This window comes from Pseudophryne corroboree, chromosome 1 (assembly GCF_028390025.1).
Source record: "Pseudophryne corroboree isolate aPseCor3 chromosome 1, aPseCor3.hap2, whole genome shotgun sequence".
NCBI lineage: Eukaryota > Metazoa > Chordata > Amphibia > Anura > Myobatrachidae > Pseudophryne > Pseudophryne corroboree.
The window spans coordinates 50,767,334-50,787,483 of NC_086444.1; the positions used below are offsets into that span (position 1 = coordinate 50,767,334).

A 20,150-nucleotide genomic window follows, 5' to 3' on the forward strand; every position below is an offset into this window, starting at 1 on the left:
TGGCTTTGATCAGGGTAGGGATGACTTCCTCCGGAATGCCCTTTTCCTTCAGGATCCGGTGTTCAACCGCCATGCCGTCAAACGTAGCCGCGGTAAGTCTTGGAACAGACAGGGCCCCTGCTGCAGCAGGTCTTGTCTGAGCGGCAGAGGCCAAGGGTCCTCTGAAAGCATCTCTTGAAGTTCCGGGTACCAAGCTCTTCTTGGCCAGTCCGGAACCACGAGTATAGTTTTCACTCCTCGCCTTCGTATTATTCTCAGTACCTTGGGAATGAGAGGCAGAGGAGGAAACACATAAACCGACTGGTACACCCACGGTGTTACTAGAGCGCCCACGGTGTTACTAGAGCGTCCACAGCGATCGCCTGAGGGTCCCTTGACCTGGCGCAATATCTTTTTAGCTTTTTGTTGAGGCGGGATGCCATCATGTCCACCTGTGGTCTTTCCCAACGGTTTACCAGCATTTGGAAGACTTCTGGATGAAGTCCCCCTTCTCCCGGGTGGAGGTCGTGCCTGCTGAGGAAGTCTGCTTCCCAGTTGTCCACTCCCGGAATGAACACTGCTGTCAGTGCTAACACATGATTTTCCGCCCATCGGAGAATCCTTGTGGCTTCTGCCATTGCCCTCCTGCTTCTTGTGCCGCCCTGTCTGTTTACATGGGCGACCGCCGTGATGTTGTCTGATTGGATCAGTACCGGTTGGTTCTGAAGCAGGGGCCTTGCTTGGCTTAGGGCATTGTAAATGGCCCTTAGCTCCAGAATATTTATGTGAAGCGAAATCTCCTGATTTGACCACAGTCCTTGGAAATTTCTTCTGGAGATGGGACCCGGACCATTTGTCCAACAGGTCCCACTGGAAAGTCCTTGCGTGGAACCTTCCGAATGGAATTGCTTCGTACGAAGCTACCATTTTTCCCAGGACTCGTGTGCATTGATGTACAGACACCTGTCCCGGTTTTAGGAGGTCTCTGACTAGAGATGACAACTCCTCGGCTTTTTCCACTGGAAGAAACACTTTTTTCTGGTCTGTGTCCAGAATCATTCCCAGAAACAGAAGACGTGTCGTCGGGACCAGCTGTGACTTTGGAATATTGAGAATCCAGCCGTGCTGTTGTAGCACTTCCCGAGAAAGTGCTACCCCCACTACCAACTGTTCCTTGGACCTCGCCTTTATCAGGAGATCGTCCAAGTACGGGATAATTAAAACTCCCTTCTTGCGAAGGAGTATCATCATTTCGGCCATTACCTTGGTAAAGACCCTCGGTGCCGTGGATAACCCAAACGGCAGCGTCTGGAACTGATAGTGACAATCCTGTACCACAAATCTGAGGTACTCCTGGTGAGGAGGGTAAATGGGGACATGCAGGTAGGCATCCTTGATGTCCAGAGAGACCATGTAATCCCCCTCGTCCAGGCTCGCAATAACCGCCCTGAGCGATTCCATCTTGAACTTGAACTTTCTGATATACGTGTTCAAGGATTTTAAATTTAAGATGGGTCTCACCGAACCGTCCGGTTTCGGTACCACAAACATTGTGGAATAGTAACCCTTTCCTTGCTGAAGGAGGGGTACCTTGACAATCACTTGCTGTGAATACAGTTTTTGGATAGCCACCAACACTGCCTCCCTGGCAGAGGGAGTTGCTGGTAAGGCAGATTTTAGAAAACGGCGGGGGGGGGGGGGGGGGGGGAACGTGTCGAATTCCAGCCTGTACCCCTGAGATACTACTTGACGGATCCAGGGATCCACCTGTGAGAGAGCCCACTGCGTGCTGAAATTTCTGAGACGGGCCCCCACCGTACCCGGGTCCGCCTGTGAAGCCCCAGCGTCATGCTGTGGACTTACCGGACGCGGGGGAGGACTTTTGCTCTTGGGAACTGGCTGTATGCTGCAGCTTTTTCCCTCTACCTTTGCCTCTCGGCAGAAAGGATGCGCCTCGAGCCCTCTTGTGTTTATGGGGCCGAAAGGACTGTACTTGATAATACGGTGCTTTCTTTTGCTGTGGGGTAGCCTGTGGCAAAAATGTCGATTTCCCAGCCGTAGCTGTGGAAACGAGGTCTGAAAGACCATCCCCAAACAGTTCCACCCCCCTATAAGGCAAAACTTCCATGTGCCTTTTTGAATCGGCATCACCTGACCACTGCCGAGTCCATAACCCCCTTCTGGCGGCAATGGACATTGCGCTTATTTTTTTTATGCCAGCCGGCAAATATCCCTCTGTGCATCGCGCATGTATAAGACAGCGTCTTTTATATGCTCTACTGTCAGCAAAATATTGTCCCTATCCAGGGTATCAATATTATCCGACAGGGAATCTGACCACGCAGCAGCAGCACTGCACATCCATGCTGATGCAATCGCTGGTCGCAATATAATGCCCGTGTGTGTATATATAGCTTTTAGGGTAGCCTCCTGCTTTCTATCAGCAGGATCCTTTAGGGCGGCCGTATCCTGAGACGGTAGTGCCACCTGTTTTGATAAACGTGTAAGTGCTTTATCTACCCTAGGGAATGTTTCCCAACGTGACCTATCCTCTGGCGGGAAAGGGTACGCTGCCAATAACCGTTTAGAAATTATCAATTTCTTATCGGGGGAAGTCCAGGCTTCCTCACACACCTCATTTAATTCCTCAGATGCAGGAAAAACTACTGGTAGTTTTTTCTCACCGAACATAATACCCTTTTTTGTGGTACCTGGGGTACTATCAGAAATGTGTAATACATTTTTCATTGCCTCAATCATGTAACGGGTGGACCTATTGGAGGGTACACTAGTCTCATCGTCGTCGACACTGGAGTCGGTATCCGTGTCGACATCTGTGTCTGCCATCTGAGGTAGCGGGCGTTTTAAAGCCCCTGATGACATTTGAGACGCTGGAACAGTCACAAGCTGAGTAGCCGGCTGTCCTATGTCGTCAAACCTTTTATGTAAGGAGCTGACACTGTCACGTAATTCCTTCCATAAGTCCATCCACACAGGTGTCGACCCCTCAGGGGGTGACAACACATTTACAGGCATTTGCTCTGCCTCCACATCATTTTCCTCATCATACATGTCGACACAGCGGTACCGACACACAGCACACACACAGGGAATGCTCTGACAGAGGACAGGACCCCACAAAGCCCTTTGGGGAGACAGAGGGAGAGTATGCCAGCACACACCAGAGCGCTATATAACAGAGGGATATCACTATACAGAGTGTTTTCCCTTATAGCTGCATATATATATTATACTGCGCCTAAATTTGTGCCCCCCCTCTCTTTTTTACCCTTTCTGTAGTGCAGGACTGCAGGGGAGAGCCAGGGAGCGATCCTTCCAGCGGAGCTGTGAGGGAAAATGGCGCCAGTGTGCTGAGGGAGATGGCTCCGCCCCTTTTTCGGCTGGCTTTCTCCCGCTTTTTGTGTTATTCTGGCAGGGGTAATTTACACCTATATAGCCTCTGGGGCTATATATGGTGTCAGTTTTGCCAGCCAAGGTGTTAATATTGCTGCTCAGGGCGCCCCCCCCCCCCCCCCCCCCCAGCGCCCTGCACCCATCAGTGACCGAAGTGTGTGGTGTGCATGAGGAGCAATGGCGCACAGCTGCAGTGCTGTGCGCTACCTTGGAGAAGACAGAAGTCTTCAGCCGCCGATTTTCCGGACCTTCTTGCTTCTGGCTCTGTAAGGGGGACGGCGGCGCGGCTCCGGGAACGGACGACGAGGTCGGGTCCTGTGTGCGATCCCTCTGGAGCTAATGGTGTCCAGTAGCCTAAGAAGCCCAAGCTACCACCACTTAGGTAGATTCGCTTCTTCTCCCCTTAGTCCCTCGTTGCAGTGAGCCTGTTGCCAGCAGATCTCACTGTAAAATAAAAAACCTAAAATGTACTTTCTTCTAGGAGCTCAGGAGAGCCCCTAGTGTGCATCCAGCTCAGCCGGGCACAGAAATCTAACTGAGGCTTGGAGGAGGGTCATAGGGGGAGGAGCCAGTGCACACCAGATAGTCCTAAATCTTTCTTTAGATGTGCCCAGTCTCCTGCGGAGCCGTCTATTCCCCATGGTCCTTACGGAGTCCACAGCATCCACTAGGACGTCAGAGAAATATATATATATATATATATATATGTGTATTGTAAACTCTCTTGGGCAGGGCCCTCTCCCTTCATGTGATTTTAATTCTTTTAGACTATTTTCTATTTCATACTCTCTTTATCGCTACCTAACCCTCGATGCAACAATGTTTATATACCCTATACTTGTCCTACATTGTCTTGTACTTCAAAGGTCCCTACACATTAGACGATGTCACTCTTTGAGCGACGTTGTCTAATGTTTCACCTCCTGGGCTGGCCGGTCGGCGGCCGACTGTACACACTGAGTGATATGACCGCTCATATCGCTCAGTGACGTCACGCCTCCGGCAGCCCCGCATTCAGGTCGTGGACGACAGTCCAGATCCTGCATGCATGCACTGCCGACAGTGACGATCGTTGCCGACCCGTGGGGCTGCGCATTGGTCGTCGCTGGCGGCATACACACTTGCCGATAAAATGAGCGACGTCGCTCAGGGAGGGGGAAATGAGCGACGTCGCTCATTTTACGGCAAGTGTGTATGGGCCTTAAGTCATTGTTGTCTTGTCTTGCCCATTTGTTTATGTATTTTCTTAGGCATTGCGGGACCTTTGTTATTTATCCTGATGACGGGGCATGGTTAACCCCAAAACACTGGAAGCCCTGCAGCTATGGAGGATGTAGCGAGAGAGGGGATACCAAGCCTGACCCAGCCTGATCTGTCCCTGTCCTACCTGCCCTGGTTGGCTCACAGTGGCAGTGCCGTGATTTGCGCGCATTTGGGGGTGGAGCCTAATGCCGGGAAGTGTCCGTCCCCATAAGATACCTGTACTGTAGTCAGGTAGTGTATGTCCAGCTGGCTCCCTCTCTCTTTCCCTCTTCCTCTATCCCTGACACTATATCGCTCTCTCCCTGACACTGTCTCTCTGTCCCCTCCCCACACGCTCTCTCTTTGACACTGTCTCCCCCGCTCTCTTCCTGACACTGTCTGTCTCTCCCTGGCACTCTAGCTTTCTCTCTCTCTGTGACACTGTCTCTCCCTGATGCTGTCTAAATAGCTCTCCCTGGCACTGTCTCTCTGTCCCTGACACTCTCTCTCTCTCTCTCTCTCTCTCCCTGACACTGTATGTCTCTCTCTCTCCCTCTCTTTGACACTGTCTTTCTCCCTCTCACTCGCCAACACTGTCTCTCTCCCTGACACCACCTCTCTCCTGACACTGTTTCTCCCTCTCTCTCTTTCCTTGACAATCTCTCATCTCTTTCTCCCTGACACCCTCTCTCTCTCTTGCTCCTCTATTTTGCTCATTCCCTCTTTTTCCATGAAACCCTCTTTCTCTCTACTCTCTCTCTTTCTCTCTCCCCCTGATACCGGCTTTGTCTGTCTCAATCTCTCCTGCTACCCCTAAGCCACCTAGTCACTGTCTATCCTCCCATCCTCCCCTCCTCCCGCCTATCTCTCCCCCTCCCTCCCACGACCACCTCATTTTTGCCGGACAAATGCCTATGGCCTGGGAGTCCGCCATAGCTCCTGCAGAACCACTGCCTGGCCGGAGAACAATGCAGCCTCCTCCCGGAGACCTCCAGGTAACTGCTCTCCTGGGCACCTTACATTCTGCTGATGATGATAAACCTCTCTTTCTCTTTCTCCATCTCTCTCTCTGTCACTCTTCATGTCTCTCTCTCTCTCTCTCTCTCCATTTTTGTTATGAGGTATAACACAGAGGGGGGTGACATTTAGCGATTAAGGGGAAATTATATCTTGCCCCCCCCCCCCCCCAACCTAAAAACGTTCTGACACCCCTGCTTATTATCATTATCATTACATGGATGTCAGCCTGATAGTCCCACACAGGTGCCGGATACAGCCTTAGGCTGCCCGCCATAACGGCCTTGGTAACATAGCGGAACGGAAACCTTGGAGAGCGGTAAAGTGGAAGGGGGCGGGGGGGGGGGGCAAAGTACCAACCAATAAGCTCCTGTCGATTTATAGGCTGTGCTTGAAAAGTGAGTTAGGAGCCGATTAACTGCTACTTTATCTCCCTCCACTTTATCTCTCTCCAAGAGCTTACACGTCTCCACGGTGGAGTCTAAGGGCGGGATGTACTAAAGCAAAAATGCCGTAAAACCCCCAAAAACGGGGGATTTACGGTTACCGCATTTTCAAAATTACTAAGACTCTACCGCCGCATTTTCGCCGTCCAGGGTATCACCATCTTTGGATGGAGATACCCTATAGAAGCCTATGGGCTTTTTATCGCCGACCGCCGCAACCCGCCGACACCGCCGCACCCGCCTCCCACCCTCCCCCCTGGCTTACCTTCCTACCCGGAAGGTAATCTCCTCCTCCCCCTAGCAACGCAGCCGGAGGTCCTTCCGGCTGCTGGGGGGAGGAGGAGGCGCCGGGCGCAGCCTGCTACTGCTTCCCGCCGTCTAGCCAGTGTACAGATCCCGGGGAGATGACGGAGACCCCCCGCAGACCACATAACAGGTATCGCGGGGGGCATCCGTCACCGCATCGCTGCGGTAAGCGGCGACGATGTATCTTAATACATTCCGCTCTAAAACCGATATTGATGTTATCTTAAGTTTAAAGATCATTTTTATTTCTTTTTGCCTATGACTAATGGGCCCTACACATTTGTCGATCCGCCGCCGAGCTGCCCGACGGCGGATACGGCCGACGGGCGACACGTCGGCGGGGGGGGGGGGGGGCAGTGACAGGGGGAGTGAAGTTTCTTCACTCCACCCGGCTCCATAGCTGTGCAGGCAAATATGGACGAGATCCTCCATATTGGCCTGCATGCACAAGCGACGGGGCACCAGCGATGAACGAGCGCGGGGCGCGCATCGTTCATCGCTGGTGCCTCCACACTGAAAGATATGAACGGTATCTCGTTCATTAATGAACGAGATTGTTCGTTCATATCTTTCAGTATTCTCGCCCAGTGTGTAGGGCCCATTACACACAACTGATTTCTAAAACAAAATCCAGGCGCATTGTAATATTATCTGATAACGCTACTAAGGCATTGCTAATATCTGAAACAATGTAATAACACCATTATCCTCAATTGTTACATTAAACCATCACCAAGAAGAAGAGGAGATACATTTAAAAGAAAACATTAATAACTGATCCAATAGGAAACTGCTTTTGTTAACATCCACAAAGGTATAAAGGTTACCATGTTGCAGCAGAGTATGTGCACTACATGTAGACAGACTGAGTAGATTTAGCTGGAGGCCTAAATACACTTAATGAGCACTGATGATGATGGTATCACACCAAGTGTACTACGGGTAGGGATGGGCACCCACAGAGATGAGCGTAATATAGAAATGGAGAATACATTCATTTAGGTGGTCATTGCGAGTTGATCGCTCGCTAGCAGTTTTTAGCAGCCGTGCAAACGCTATGCCGCCTCCCACTGGGAGTGTATTTTAGCTTAGCAGAAGTGCGAACGAAAGGATCGCAGAGCGGCTACAATGTTTTTTGTGCAGTTTCAGAGTAGCTCAAAACCTACTCAGCGCTTGCGATCACTTCAGACTGTTCAGTTCCTGCTTTGACGTCACAAACCCGCCCTGCGTTCGCCCAGCCACGCCTGCCTTTTTTCTGGCACGCCTGCGTTTTTCCAAACACTCCCTGAAAACGGTCAGTTGCCACCCAGAAACGCCCACTTCCTGTCAATCACTCGTGTGACTGAAATGCTCGCTAGACCCTGTGCAAAACTACATCGTTCATTGTGCCCGTACGTGGCGCGTGCGCATTGCGCAGCATACGCATGCGCAGAAGTGCCGTTTTTTAGCCTGAACGCTGCGCTGCGAACAAATGCAGCTAGCGATTAACTCGGAATGACCCCCATAGTTCTGTGCATGTAATGTACGAGCGATTACGGACAACTTGCGCTGAACGCTACATCAATGAGAGCTCCCTTTGGCGTTCTGCTGGACAGAATATCCTCAGCACAGCCCTTCTGCAATATCTTCCATTCTGGGAACTTTTATATAGAATTGTGGAGATTACCAATAGCTGATTCACAGGGCAGGAAAAATCCTGTCAGTGCACATGCACCCAGCCACCAGGGGGAGCCATTCTACCTTTTGTCACATACTGTATGAATAAGCCTCAGACATCAGCTAAATGAATTGGAGAAGAGGGCAGACCGCTGTTTCATGTATAGTAATTTATGTAAAAAATAACAAAAAACATAAATATGGACTGATATAAAAAAAAAGAGAAAAATATATCCTTATATCATGTATCAGGACAAGCAGTGCAAAAATACGGAGGAGACTATCCAATCATATCAAACTAAAAAGTGCTGAGACGCATCTGGAGACGCTGTCATTGTGCTTGGTGCGTATTTAGACGCCAACATCTGTCTCACTAGCTAAACTTTCACTATCCCCATGCTAGGTGCAGATTCTCTGACAGAGTACGGCCTCCAAGGTGAGCTGCTATGCGTCTGCATTCGCAACCACTTCAGCACTCCCATAGCACGCCCATACGCCCGACCACCTGTGTGCGTCCGTGCAGCCGGCTTCCAGGAACACCCAATACATCATCAAGACATTTCCAAGACCGCGCATCTCATTCGCGTCTGCAACTCAGGGCGCAGGCCCCTTGATGTGATGCAGCGAATAATCTGTGATGTTGGTTGCCATGACAATCTGAAGGAGGGCCCCTTACGCCCGGTATCCGGTTGATAGATCGACAATGTATTGATTGACAGTCAACAGGTCAAAACCATATGGCTGACATGGATTAAGTCGACAGGTACAAATGGCCGACAGATAAAAGGTCAGCAATGCTTAAAGTCGACAGGTTCAGAAAGTTGACATGGCAATGGTGGACACGTTTTTTGAAGTGTTTTCCCAACATTTCCTTGATTTACTATCCATGTAGACATTAACAGTATTGGGATTGACAACGTTTGTACTGATGGTGGTCACATAACATGGAATATACAAGATTTGGCCTACAAAAAAAAACACAAAAAGTTGTGTTGTCAACTTTTTGACTGTTTGCCTAGACCAGTGGTTTCCAAACTTTTTGGAATCATGGCACCCTAGAGTATCAGAATTTTATGCGTGGCACCCCTAGGCCAAAAATGTCTTAGCGAGAAATTTTGAAATAAATATTAAATCAAAAATTGTGTTTAAATGTCATCTTTAGGTTCTATTATGTGGTGAGGAACAAGATTTGCTTCTGTTTGTCCACATATTTTATGATTGACAGCCACCAGCACTGGTTTTGCCTATTACATTGACCAGAGATAATTTTGATTAGTCCTGGACCACCAATCCAAGGCACCCCTGCAAGTGTCCTGAGGAACCCCAGGGAGCCACGGCACACAGTTTGGGAACCACTGGCCTAGACACTGTAGATCTATTATATTACACCCCTTACGTCCATCGCCACTAACTGAACTGCCTCCTAAATGTTTTATTTAACAGAAAGTCTCTCAGCTGCTTGTCCAGTGATACATGACGTCATACAGGAGATGCTCCGATTATTTGCCCTGATACAAAATGCAATAGAATTTGCCCGTTCTGGGAGATGTATCAAATCTTGGAGAGAGACAAAGTGGAGAAAGATTAAGGGGCTATTTACTATGCCTTGGGGAGGGATAAAATGGACGGAGATAAAGTACCAGCCAACCCACTCCTAACTGCCGTGTCACAAGCTGCATTTGAAAAATGACAGTTAGGAGCTGATTGGCTGGTACTTTATCTCCATGGCTTAGTAAATAGACCCCCAAAATACCAACTAATCAGCTCCTAGCTGTCAAGTTACAGGCTGCACTAGAAAGATGACAGTTGATAGGATGCTATGAACAACGTCTCCACTTCATCTCTCTCCAGGATTTGGGGGTTTATTTACTAATCCTTGAAAAGAGATAAAGTGGATGGAGTACCAGCCAATCAGCTCCTAGCTGCCATGTTACAGGCTGGGTTTGAAAAATGACAGTTAGGAGCTGGCTGGCTAGCTGGTACTTTATCTCCGTCCACTTTATCTCTCTAAAAGGCTTAGTAAATAGACCCCTTGGTAGCTTAAATCTCCCCCATAGTGTGTTCGTAGCTCAGAGCGTCTGTTTGATCTTGTATACATATCGCAGTGCTGGCGATGTTACTTATTGCAGCACTGTATAAATACTTATTCTGTGTCATTTCATCTTCCTATAAAACATCGGTTCTGCCCAATCCCAGCAAGGAAAGTCCCCAATGAAAACATGCAGGAAGTGGTCATGCAGTTACACTACCTTCTGTGCACTCCATTGCGACATTTGTCCAAAGCTTTCCACATCCTTTTGTTTTAAAAGAAAAAATAAGAATTTACTCACCGGTAATTCTATTTCTCGTAGTCCGTAGTGGATGCTGGGGACTCCGTAAGGACCATGAGGAATAGCGGGCTCCGCAGGAGACTGGGCACTCTAAAGAAAGATTTAGTACTATCTGGTGTGCACTGGCTCCTCTCTCTATGCCCCTCCTCCAGACCTCAGTTAAGGAAACTGTGCCCGGAAGAGCTGACATTACAAGGAAAGGATTTTGGAATCCCGGGTAAGACTCATACCAGCCACACCAATCACACTGTACAACTTGTGATAAACTTACCCAGTTAACAGTATGAACAACAACTGAGCATCACTCAACCGATGCTACATAACCATAACCCTTTGTTAAGCAATAACTATATACACGTATTGCAGAAAGTCCGCACTTGGGACGGGCGCCCAGCATCCACTACGGACTACGAGAAATAGAATTACCGGTGAGTAAATTCTTATTTTCTCTAACGTCCTAGTGGATGCTGGGGACTCCGTAAGGACCATGGGGATTATACCAAAGCTCCCAAACGGGCGGGAGAGTGCGGATGACTCTGCAGCACCGAATGGGCAAACACCAGGTCCTCCTCAGCCAGGGTATCAAACTTGTAGAATTTTGCAAATGTGTTTGAACCCGACCAAGTAGCAGCTCGGCAAAGCTGTAATGCCGAGACCCCTCGGGCAGCCGCCCAAGAAGAGCCCACCTTCCTTGTGGAATGGGCTTTCACTGATTTTGGATGCGGCAATCCAGCCGCAGAATGAGCCTGCTGAATCGTGTTACAGATCCAGCGAGCAATGGTTTGCTTTGAAGCAGGAGCACCCAGCTTGTTGGATGCATACAGGATAAACAGCGACTCAGTTTTCCTGACTCCAGCCGTCCTGGCAACATAGATCTTCAAAGCCCTGACTACATCAAGCAACTTGGAATCCTCCAAGTCACGAGTAGCCGCAGGCACCACAATGGGTTGGTTCAAATGAAAAGATGACACCACCTTTTGCAGAAACTGCGGACGAGTTCGCAATTCTGCCCTATCCACATGGAAAACCAGATAGGGGCTTTTACATGACAAAGCCGCCAATTCTGACACATGCCTAGCTGAGGCTAGGGCCAACAGCATGACCACTTTCCACGTGAGATACTTTAGCTCCACTGTCTTAAGTGGCTCAAACCAGTGGGATTTCAGGAAACCCAAGACCACGTTAAGATCACAAGGTGCCACTGGTGGCACAAAAGGAGGCTGAATATGCAGCACTCCATTAACAAACGTCTGAACCTCAGGCAGTGAAGCCAGTTCTTTTTGAAAGAAAATGGATAGGGCCGAAATCTGGACCTTTTTGGACCCTAATTTTAGGCCCATAGTCACACCTGACTGTAGGAAGTGCAGGAATCGACCCAGCTGGAATTCCTCTGTAGGGGCCTTCCTGGCCACACACCAAGCAACATATTTTCGCCATATACGGTGATAATGTTTTGCTGTCACGTCCTTCCTAGCCTTTATCAGCGTAGGAATAACTGCATCCGGAATGCCCTTTTCTGCTAGGATCCGGCATTCAACCGCCATGCCGTCAAACGCAGCCGCGGTAAGGCTTGGAATAGACAGGGCCCCTGTTGCAACTGTCCTGTCTGAAAGGCAGAGGCCAAGGGTCCTCTGTGAGCATTTCTTGCAGTTCCGGGTACCAAGTCCTTCTTGGCCAATCCGGAACAATGAGTATTGTTCTCACTCCTCTTTTTCTTACGATTCTCAGTACCTTGGGTATGAGAGGAAGAGGAGGAAACACATAGACCGACTGGAATACCCACGGTGTCATCAATGCGTCCACAGCTATCGCCTGAGGGTCCCTTGACCTGGCGCAATACCTCTTTAATTTTTTGTTGAGGCGGGACGCCATCATGTCCACCTGTGGCAGTTCCCATCGGTTTACAATCTGCGTGAAGACTTCTTGATGAAGTCCCCACTCTCCCGGGTGGAGGTCGTGTCTGCTGAGGAAGTCTGCTTCCCAGTTGTCCACTCCCGGAATGAACACTGCTGACAGTGCTTGCACGTGATTCTCCGCCCAATGAAGAATCCTGGTGGCTTCCGCCATTGCCACCCTTCTTCTTGTGCCGCCCTGGCGGTTTACATTAGCGACTGCCGTGATGTTGTCTGACTGAATCAGCACTGGTTGGTCTCGAAGCAGAGGCTCCGCTTGACTCAGGGCGTTGTATATGGCCCGTAGCTCCAGGATATTTATGTGCAGACAAGTCTCCTAACTTGACCACAGCCCTTGGAAGTTTCTTCCTTGAGTGACTGCCGCCCACCCTCGGAGGCTTGCATCCGTGGTCACCAGGACCCAGTCCTGTATGCCGAATCTGCGGCCCTCGAGGAGGTGAGCACCTTGTAGCCACCACAGAAGAGACACCCTAGCCCTGGGGGACAGGGTGATCATCCGATGCATCTGAAGATGCGATCCGGACCACTTGTCCAGCAGATCCCACTGAAAGATCCTCGCATGGAACCTGCCGAAGGGAATGGCTTCGTATGACGCCACCATCTTTCCCAGGACTCGTGTGCAGTGATGCACCGACACCTGTTTTGGCTTTAGGAGGTCTCTGACCAGAGTCACGAGCTCCTGAGCCTTCTCCTCCGGGAGAAACACCTTCTTCTGGTCTGTGTCCAGAATCATGCCCAGGAAGGGCAAACGCGTCGCAGGAATCAGCTGCGACTTTGGAATGTTCAGAATCCAGCCGTGCTGACGCAACACTTCCTGAGAGTGTGCTACGCTGATCAGCAACTGCTCCCTGGACCTCGCCTTTATGAGGAGATCGTCCAAGTATGGGATAATTGTAACCCCTTGCTTCCGAAGGAGCACCATCATTTCCGCCATCACCTTGGTAAAAACTCTCGGTGCCGTGGACAGGCCAAACGGCAACGTCTGGAATTGGTAATGACAGTCCCGTACCACAAACCTGAGGTACTCCTGATGAGGCGGATAAATGGGGACATGCAAGTAAGCATCCTTGATGTCCAGAGACACCATAAAATCCCCTTCCTCCAGGCTTGCAATGACCGCTCTGAGCGATTCCATTTTGAACTTGAATTTCTTCAGATAAATGTTCAGGGATTTGAAATTTAAAATGGGTCTGACCGAACCGTCCGGTTTCGGTACCACAAACATAGTGGAATAGTAGCCCCTTCCCCGTTGAAGGGGGGGAACCTCTACCATCACCTGCTGGAGAAAAAGTTTGTGAATTGCCACCAACACTATCTCCCTTTCCATGGGGGAAGTTGGCAAGGCCGATTTTAGGTAACGGTGAGGGGGCATCACCTCGAATTCCAGCTTGTATCCCTGAGACACAATTTGTATAGCCCAAGGATCCACCTGTGAGCGAACCCACTGGTGGCTGAAATGTCGGAGACGCGCCACCACGGCTCCTGGCTCCGCCTGTGGAGCCCCAGCGTCATGCGGTGGATTTAGTGGAAGCCGGGGAAGACTTTTGTTCCTGGGAACTAGCTGCATGGTGCAGCTTTTTTCCTCTACCCCTGCCTCTGGCAAGAAAGGACGCACCTCTGACCTTCTTGCTCTTCTGAGAACGAAAGGACTGCATTTGGTAATAAGGTGCTTTCTTAGGTTGTGGAGGGACATAAGGCAAGAAATTTGACTTCCCAGCCGTAGCTGTGGAAACTAGGTCCGAGAGACCGTCCCCAAACAATTCCTCACCCTTATAAGGTAAAACCTCCATGTGTTTTTTAGAGTCAGTATCCCCTGTCCATTGCCGAGTCCATAAGACCCTGCTGGCAGAAATGGACATTGCGTTAACTCTAGAGCCCAGCAGGCAAATGTCCCTCTGGGCATCCCGCATATATAGGACCGCGTCCTTGATATGTGCCAGGGTCAATAGAACAGTCTCCCTGTCCAGGGTATCTATCTCCTCAGACAGAGAATCCGTCCATGCAGCTACCGCACTACACATCCAGGCCGAAGCAATTGCTGGCCTCAGCAGTGTGCCAGAATGTGTATAAACAGACTTCAGGATAGCTTCCTGCTTTCTATCCGCAGGATCCTTCAGGGCGGCCGTATCCGGAGACGGCATGGCCACCTTCTTAGACAAGCGTGTCAACGCCTTGTCTACCCTAGGGGAGGATTCCCAGCGTAACCTGTCCGTTGGCGGGAAAGGATACGCCATAAGTAATCTCTTGGAAACTATCACCTTCCTGTCAGGGGAATCCCACGCTTTTTCACATAATTCATTTAACTCATGTGAAGGGGGAAAAGTCACTTCATGCTTTTTCTCCCCATACATATAAATCCTCTTATCAGGGACAGGATTTTCCTCAGAAATGTGTAATACATCCTTCATTGCTACAATCATGTAGCGGATGGCTTTAGTCATTTTAGGCTGCAACTTTGCCTCATCGTCATCGACACTGGAGTCAGATTCCGTGTCGACATCTGTGTCAACTATCTGGGATAGTGTGCGCTGTTGAGACCCTGACGGTCTCTGCGCTGTAGGATCAGGCATGGGTTGAGACCCTGACTGTCCCAAGGTTACAGTTTTATCCAACCTGTTATGCAAGGAGTTTACATTATCATTTAACACCTTCCACATATCCATCCAATCAGGTGTCGGCACCGTCGGCGGCGACACCACACTCAGCTGCACTTGTTCTGCCTCCACGTATCCTTCCTCATCAAACATGTCGACACAGGCTTACCGACACACAGCACACACACAGGGAATGCTCTGACTGAGGACAGGACCCCACAAAGGCTTTTGGGGAGACAGAGAGAGAGTATGCCAGCACACACCCCAGCGCTATATAACCCAGGGATTACACTGTACCTTAGTGTTTACCCTGTAGCTGCTGTTAATATATTTCTGCGCCTAAATTTATGTGCCCCTCCTCTCTTTTTCACCCTCTAATGCACCTGTATACTGCAGGGGAGAGCCTGGGGAGCGTCCTTCCAGCGGAGCTGTGAAGAGAAAATGGCGCTGGTGTGCTGAGGAAGAAGGCCCCGCCCCCTCAGCCGCGGGCTTCTGTCCCGCTTTAATGTATAAAAAATGGCTGGGGCTCGGGCATATATACAGTCCCAGACTGTATATATGTCTATTTTTGGCAAAAAGGTACTTAATCGCTGCCCAGGGCGCCCCCCCCCCTGCGCCCTGCACCCTACAGTGACCGGAGTGTGCGGTGTGCTGTGGGAGCAATGGCGCACAGCTGCAGTGCTGTGCGCTACCTTAAGTGAAGACAGGAGTCTCCAGCCGCCGATTTCGATGTCTTCATGCTTCTGCTGCTTCTGTTCTTCTGGCTCTGCGAGGGGGACGGCGGTGCGGCTCCGGGACCGGACGATCAAGGTTAGGTACCTGTGTTCGATCCCTCTGGAGCTAATGGTGTCCAGTAGCCTAAGAAGCGCTACCTAGCTGCCGTGGGTAGGTTTGCTTCTCTCCCCTCAGTCCCTCGTAGCAGAGAGTCTGTTGCCAGCAGAAGCTCTCTGAAAATAAAAAACCTGACAAAATACTTTCTTTTCTAGCAAGCTCAGGAGAGTCCACTAGGAGCACCCAGCTCTGGCCGGGCACAGATTCTAACTGAGGTCTGGAGGAGGGGCATAGAGGGAGGAGCCAGTGCACACCAGATAGTACTAAATCTTTCTTTAGAGTGCCCAGTCTCCTGCGGAGCCCGCTATTCCCCATGGTCCTTACGGAGTCCCCAGCATCCACTAGGACGTTAGAGAAACAACATTTAATGTTGACCTATTTTATAGTAATGAAATGTTGAACAATGCTGGAAATTATGCAATTTCTACCCGTACCGGCCACACGACACAGCCCGCGAGAGCCTAGATCCCGCGGCTACATATAAACATATGACTCCATCCCAAGGTTACCTAACCACTCCGCTCCACAAAAAAATGCCACCTCTCCTCCCATCTGATTATTTCCACCCACTTACGTCTGCAAGATTTGGCCTGTGCTGTTCCCTACCACTGGAACTCTCTCCCTATCAGACTCTCCACCACTACAAAACTTCAAACAGGCTCTCAAGACACACTTCTTCACAGATGCCATCTAGCTCTCATCCTAACCCTCTGTTCTATGGTCCTTCCGCACTACCTCTCCCCTCGGTGTCACCCCTGTCTGTTTGCCCCCCCTCCCCACACACACTTTTAGACTGTATGCTCTCTCCAGCAGGGCCCTCTTGACTGCTTCCTGTTTAGACAGCTGTAATACACAGTGATCTCTGCAGGCTGTGACAAGGTACTGCATGCATTATCGTATAGAACTCCATCTGCAGGCCGTCACAAAGGTACTGCATGTGTCGTAGTACATAGCTCCACCTGCAGGCTGTGAGGAAGTACTACAAGCTTTGCAATAAAATGTCTAAATTAGAGACAGGCAACCTATGTCTCTGTGATTATTATAGAACTGCTGCTCCAATGGTTGGAACTGTTAGGGTATGAAATTCCATAACAGCTGGAGAGACTCAGGCAGCTGGTGTTCTCTATACTGTACTCTAAAGCAGCTGTAGCCTACAGGGGCCTCTGCAGGAAATGAGATGGTACTGCACCCTATCAGTAATGCTAAGGTTAAAGCGGTTTCGGCTTTAAAATCTCGGTTTATGAATGTGGATGAGGGTAACGTGCCAGCCGGCACTACCGAGCACAGACACAGATATACACACTAGTATTAACTCATAATATCCTTGAAGACTTACCTATAAGGACTTCCACGCTCTGGCTGTTCTCACTCTCATTACCATTAGACACCTGACAATAGTAAATGCCCTGGTCTTCAGCTGAAACATTGGAAACCTAGAAAAATATATACAGTACACATTTTATTTAGAGGTCAGTGTTAACTTGTACAGTGCATCCGGAAAGTATTCACAGCGCTTCACTTTTTCCACATTTTGTAATGTTACAGCCGTATTCCAAAATGGAATAAATTCATTTTTCCCCCTGAAAATTCTACACACAATACCCCATAATGACAACATGATTTTTGTGATTTTTGCAAATTTATTAAAAACAAAAAAAACTAAGAAATCACATGTACATAAGTATTCACAGCCTTTGCCATGAAGCTCAAAATTCAGCTCAGGTGCATACTGGCCCTCATTCCGAGTTGTTCGCTCGCCAGCTGCTTTTAGCAGCATTGCACACGCTAAGCCGCCGCCCTCTGGGAGTGTATCTTAGCATAGCAGAATTGCGAACGAAAGATTAGCAGATTTGCGAATAGAAAATTCTTAGCAGTTTCTGAGTAGCTCCAGACTTACTCAGCCATTGCGATCAGTTCAGTCAGTTTCGTTCCTGGTTTGACGTCACAAACACACCCAGCGTTCGCCCAGACACTCCCCTGTTTCTCCAGCCACTCCCGCGTTTTTCCCAGAAACGCCAGCGTTTTTTCGCACACTCCCATAAAACGGCCAGTTTCCGCCCAGAAACCCCCACTTCCTGTCAATCACACTCCGATCACCAGAACGATGAAAAATCCCCGTTATGCCGTGAGTAAAATACCTAACTTTTGAGTAAAATAACTAAGCGCATGCGCTCTGTGAACCTTGCGCATGCGCAGTAAGCGACTAATCGCAATATAGCGAAACTCGGCAACGAGCGAACAACTCGGAATGAGGGCCACTGTTTCCACTGATCATCCCTGAGATGTTCCTACAGGTTAATTGGAGTCCACCTGTGGTAAATTCAGTTGATTGGACATGATTTGGAAAGGCACGCACCTGTCTATATAAGGTTCCACACTTGACAGTGCATGTCTGTGCACAAACCAAGCATGAAGTCAAAGGAATTGAAGTCAAAGGAATTGAAGTCAAAGGAATCTGTAGACCTCCGAGACAGGATTGTCTCGCGGCACAAATCTGGGGAAGGGTACAGAAAAAATGCTGCATTATCTGTAAATGGAAGAAGTTCGGAACCACTAGGACTCTTCCTATAGCTGGCCGGCCGTCTAAACTGAGCGAATGGGGAAGAAGGGCCCTAGTCAGGGAGGTGACCAAGAACCCGGTGGTCACTCTGTCAGAGCTACACCATTCCTCTGTGGGGAGAGAAGAACCTTCCAGAAGGACAACCATCTCTGCAGCAATCCACCAATCAGGCCTGTATAGTAAAGTGGCTAGATGGAAGCCACTTCTTAGTAAAAAGCACAGGGCAGCACGCATGGAGTTTGCCAAAAAGCACCTGAAGGACTCTCAGACCATGAGAAACAAAATTCTCTGGTCTGATGAGACAAAGATTGAACTCTTTGGCGTGAATGCCAGGCGTCATGTTTGGAGGAAACCAGGCACAGCTCATCACCAGGCCAATACCATCACTACAGTGAAACATGGTGGTGGAAGTATCATGCTTTGGGGATGTTTTTCAGCGGCAGGAACTGGGAGACTAGTCAGGATAGAGGGAAAGATGAATGCAGCAATCTACAGAGACATCCTAGATCAGTGTTTCCCAACCTCGGTCCTCAAGGCACACTAACAGTACTGGTTTTAGTAATATCCAGGCCTGAACACAGGTGACTTAATTAGTACCTCAGTTATTTTGATTTAACCATCTGTGCTGAAGCCTGAATATCACTAAAACCTGCACTGTTGGTGTGCCTCGAGGACTGCGGTTGGGAATGCCTGTCCTAGATGAAAACCTGCTCCAGAGCACTGTTGAGCTCATACTGAGGTGAAGGTTCATCTTTCAGCAGGACAATGACCCTAAGCACACAGCCAAGATATCAAAGGAGTGGCTTCAGGACAACTCTGTGAATGTCCTTGAGTAGCCCAGCCAGAGCCCAGACTTGAATCCGATTGAACATTTCTGGAGAGATCTGAAAATGGCTGTGCAACCAAGCTTCCCATCCAACCTGATGGAGCTTGAGAGGTGCTACAAAGAGGAATGGCCGAAACTGCCCAAAGATACAGTAGGTGTTCCAAGCTTGTGGCGTCATATTCAAGAAGACTTGAGGCTGTAGTTGTTGCCAAAGGTGCATCAGCAAAGTATTGAGCAAAGGCTGGGAATACTTATGTACATGTGATTTCTTAGTTTTTTATTTATTAATAAATTTGCAAAAATCTCAAAAAAACCTTTTTCACATTGTGATTATGGGGTATTGTGTGTACAATTTTGAGGGAAAAAATTAATTTATTCCATTTTGGAATTAGGCTGTCACATAACAAAATGTGGAAAAAGTGAAGCGATGTGAATACTTTCCGGATGCACTGTATACGTGAAATACACAAAGGGGTGTCTGCGTCAAATCTGTGTTCATCTCTGATCGTGTTGAGGGCCGCCCAGCACAGGGCAAGGCCATCCAGCATGTGTAAATCCGCCTCCCGATGCGTCCGCAATCTAATTGCAAATGCATCGGATCTAAGGTTGACCCCAGGCAGTGCAGCGAGGTCAGGCGGTCAGTGGCCATTTTTTTTCAGAGCGGCTTTGTGTGATGTCACGCAGCCACCACGAAAACGGGCCCGGCCCGTTCGCCTTGTCCCTCCCAACGCCGCGTCACTGCACTGAAGATGCCCGCCGCTGTCAAACGCTGTCATCTATTGGGGATGCGACCGCAATGTGTGTGCCCACACACAGTGCAGTCAACGTCAAACTGCACTGCGCGCCGCAATAGTGGCAGGGTCTGAATGACCCCCAAGATTAGAGCAGGCAGAATATATACAGGGTGCAGGATTTGCAGGACAGGGAAGTGGGGACCTTGAGCAAGGAAGTACTGCAGAGTATGACCAGTGACGATCTTTCATGTTTGATGGGAAAAAAAAACATTTCCTTTTTATTCTGATTTTTCGTCAGCTGT

The 20,150-nt window shown here is 49.3% G+C and overlaps 1 protein-coding gene across 4 annotated transcripts in view; it reads right to left on the bottom strand.

The window, feature by feature from the left end:
- The window catches only part of MALT1 (MALT1 paracaspase), a 183,583-nt gene that overhangs the window by 109,177 nt on the left and 54,256 nt on the right, over positions 1 to 20,150 (bottom strand). For 3 of the 4 annotated variants that reach the window (XM_063959435.1, XM_063959428.1, XM_063959455.1), the window contains 2 exons: positions 17,065 to 17,161; positions 10,310 to 10,354 (listed from right to left, as the gene is read on the bottom strand). In XM_063959435.1, the coding sequence (XP_063815505.1) occupies positions 10,310 to 10,354; positions 17,065 to 17,161 (142 nt within the window). The remainder of the gene's footprint in view (positions 1 to 10,309; positions 10,355 to 17,064; positions 17,162 to 20,150) is intronic. The other variant, XM_063959446.1, reaches the window with a different exon arrangement.